The sequence below is a fragment of the Octopus bimaculoides genome, chromosome 14 (genome assembly GCF_001194135.2).
Source record: "Octopus bimaculoides isolate UCB-OBI-ISO-001 chromosome 14, ASM119413v2, whole genome shotgun sequence".
Taxonomy (NCBI): Eukaryota; Metazoa; Mollusca; class Cephalopoda; order Octopoda; family Octopodidae; genus Octopus; species Octopus bimaculoides.
Window position 1 is genome coordinate 15,597,723 of NC_068994.1, and position 3,272 is coordinate 15,600,994.

At 35.0% G+C, this 3,272-nt stretch overlaps 2 protein-coding genes across 3 annotated transcripts in view; both read right to left on the reverse strand.

The window, feature by feature from the left end:
• Positions 1 to 3,272, reverse strand: part of LOC106873171 (probable E3 ubiquitin-protein ligase DTX3) — a 486,006-nt gene that overhangs the window by 34,634 nt on the left and 448,100 nt on the right. The gene's annotated exons all lie outside the window — the stretch shown is intronic.
• LOC106873174 (pyridoxal phosphate homeostasis protein) overlaps positions 1 to 3,272 on the reverse strand; it is a 23,507-nt gene that overhangs the window by 8,917 nt on the left and 11,318 nt on the right. For both annotated transcript variants that reach the window (XM_014920403.2, XM_014920404.2), the window contains exon 5: positions 1,639 to 1,773. In XM_014920403.2, the coding sequence (XP_014775889.1) occupies positions 1,639 to 1,773 (135 nt within the window). The remainder of the gene's footprint in view (positions 1 to 1,638; positions 1,774 to 3,272) is intronic.

A 3,272-nucleotide genomic window follows, 5' to 3' on the forward strand; every position in this document is an offset into this window, starting at 1 on the left:
ATTGGAGCCTGGTGTAGCCATCTGGTTTCACCAGTCCTCAGTCAAATTGTCCAACCCATGCTAGCATGGAAAGCGGACATTAAACGATGATGATGATGATGATGATGATATATATATATATATATATATATATATATATATACATATTCAATTATGAATTATAAGCAGTGCTAGTGTTGTAAACATTATCAAACACACACACTCAATGTATGTGTTTTGCTTGTTTGCTGGTAGGCTGCATCTTTAATGTGGTGGAGATGACTCTCTCAAAGCCCCAGGTGTTAAAACACCTGAAGGTCATAGATAAGTGAGACAACTTGCCCCAAACCCCATTCAGGGGTGATGGACATCAATGTTTTGTCATTTTTGTGGTTTAACAACATCATGCACCTGAAATGAATTGTCAGCCCATGACTATGTATGTATGTATGTGTGTGTGTGTGTGTGTGTGTGTGTGTGTGTGTATACTACAAAGATTAAACTTTTTTTAAATGTGCAAAATACAAACTGAAATAGTAAATATGAAATCTTGATAGCTTTAGTGTTCATTTATAGAATAAAATAGTAAGTATTTAGTAATTTTCTCTAGCTTAAATTATTTATAGGCTAAAATATCTAAATATCTTTTCTCAATATACAATTTGAATTTATACAGACAGAGATTCAAAACGTTTGCATTTGTTTTAAAATGTTCGGCAGTGAGTAAAAAAATTTTTGTAAACCATTGTGAAATGCTGTCAAATGACAATTACATGTTAGTCTTTTTTACAATAAATAATTCTGAAACTAAGTCTGTCAAACTCAATGGTGTTTGAAGTAAGTTGTAAGTAGCATATACTCTTTTACTCTTTTACTTGTTTCAGTCATTTGACTGCGGCCATGCTGGAGCACTGCCTTTAGTCGAGCATTTCGACCCGAGGACTTATTCTTTGTAAGCCTAGTACTTATTCTATCGGTCTCTTTTGCTGAACCGCTAAGTTATGGGGACGTAAACACACCAGCATTGGTTGTCAAGCGATGTTGTGGGGACAAACACAGACACACAAACATATACACACACATAAATATATATATATATATATATATATATATATATACATATATACAACGGGCTTCTTTCAGTTTCTGCCTACCAAATCCACTCACAAGGCTTTGGTCAGCTCGAAGCTATAGTAGAAGACACTTGCCCAAGGTGCCACGCAGTGGGAATGAACCCAAAACCATGTGGTTGGTAAGCAAGCTACTTACCACACAGCCACTCCTGCGCCTATATGTAACAATTCTAACAATAAATTATTTATGCATTTAACCTTTCAGCTTATGGTTTATTCTGTCAAATAGAATGTTTGTTTATATTGTTTTGAATTAATCATATTACAGGACTGAGGTACCAAAAGGTGTAGGACATTGATGTGTTAATGCAAAATTATGAGCTCAGGAGAAGAACTCATCATCCTGCATTACTACACTAAGTATTAGTAAGTTCTGTTTTACTGAGGTCACCAAATGATGATAATGATGATGAAAACAATCAACCCAATAGTTATCCTATCTACTTGGAGCTTTTCATTCTAAATTCCGAGCTCTACTGGATTTAATACAGGATTTGAAAAGGGGGGTTGAAGGAAACCAACTTACTTTCCTCCGCACTTGTATTTATTTGAACCATCACACGGAGAGGCACAAGGGATTGGTATTTGCTGCAGGACTGGTCCAAAGAATTTGCTAATTTTATGGAGTTTACGGATTCAACCATAAATAAATTTGGAGTATCTGAAAAAGAAACAAGACAAACATAAAACCAAGAAACATTTAGTTGTTGTTGTTGTTGTTTAGTTGCAAGTCAGTGTTGATTGGACAAACCAAAGATCAAAAGTCATTCTAATGAAGACCATTTTTTCCTTTTTTTTTTTTTCATTTTACAGTAATAGGTGCAGGCATGGTTGTGTGGTTAAGAAGCTTGCTTTCCAACTGTGTGGCCTTAGGTTCAGTCACACTGTGAGACACCTTGGGCATGTATCTTGAGCATGCACCCAGGGCACTCTGTAAAGCGGTAGGTATTGATGATGATGATGATGATGATGAAGGGCATATAGTCGTAGAAACTATGCCAAAGATGACAGTGGAGCCCAAATGCAGCCCTTTGGCTTGCCAGCTCCTGTCAAACCATCCAACCCATGCCAACATGGAAAACAGACATTAAATGGTGATGATGGCCATGATGATGACGATGATGATATCTAATTTACAACCTATTTCTTTCATTTTTAATGTATTGGTTGGTAGTCTCTCAGAACAATTATTCTGAAGAGTAGCATGCTTTGAAAAGAGGTGAAATGTTCTGGTACAAATAATTCAGAATTATCTCAGATATAGTCTTCATCAAAGATATTGAGAGCTATGATGATCAGCTGAGAGGACAGCAATTCATAGCTTGTCATTAGCACTGCACTGAGTTCACAGTCAAAACACTACTTAACTCTCAACAGCTCTATTGAGATTACTGTGAGTAATTACCACAGAGTGGAATATCCCACTGCTGTAATCATATGAAAATTGAACTGATAAATATTTGCCAAGCAGCAAGCAGACAGTGAGACTTCCAGTGAGCTTAGGCTCTGGTACAAGTACTAATGACCAAGTAATAAGATTAGTATTTTGCAGACTATTGATCTCATTTACATATGAAAGATTTTTCATTTCAAAAGAAAGGTTAATAGCCTGAAAATTTATAATCTTATGAAGAACAGCAACTCATCTCAGATATTCATATGATTCTAATCTGGATAGATTTGACAGTTGTATCACCATTGTTTAGTGCATAACAATAGATAGGACATCCAGCTGTAAAAATATGTCCTCTAATGAAATACCATCAGATATATTATACTTGGAAAAAGTAGTTTGTAAACTAGATAGGCTTACATTTGTTATATTTGCCTAAAGAAATATGGATTTATAATGTCTCTTTCTCTTAACACACACACACACACACACACATATATATGGCAGCTGATGAAGGGGATGTTTCTATGTGGCCTGCTTGTTTGTTGCACCTTGTTTATCATTTTTGTCCTTGTTCTTTTGCCACGTCATGTACCCAGTTATGTATCTATATGTACATGTGGATGAACGTATATACATACATGTACATATATATGCATATACTCATATATTGTTTTTGTATATATATATATATATATATATATATTTACTATATATACACATACATACAGATAGACAGAGATATGTAGTGGAAGTTAATTACTGTT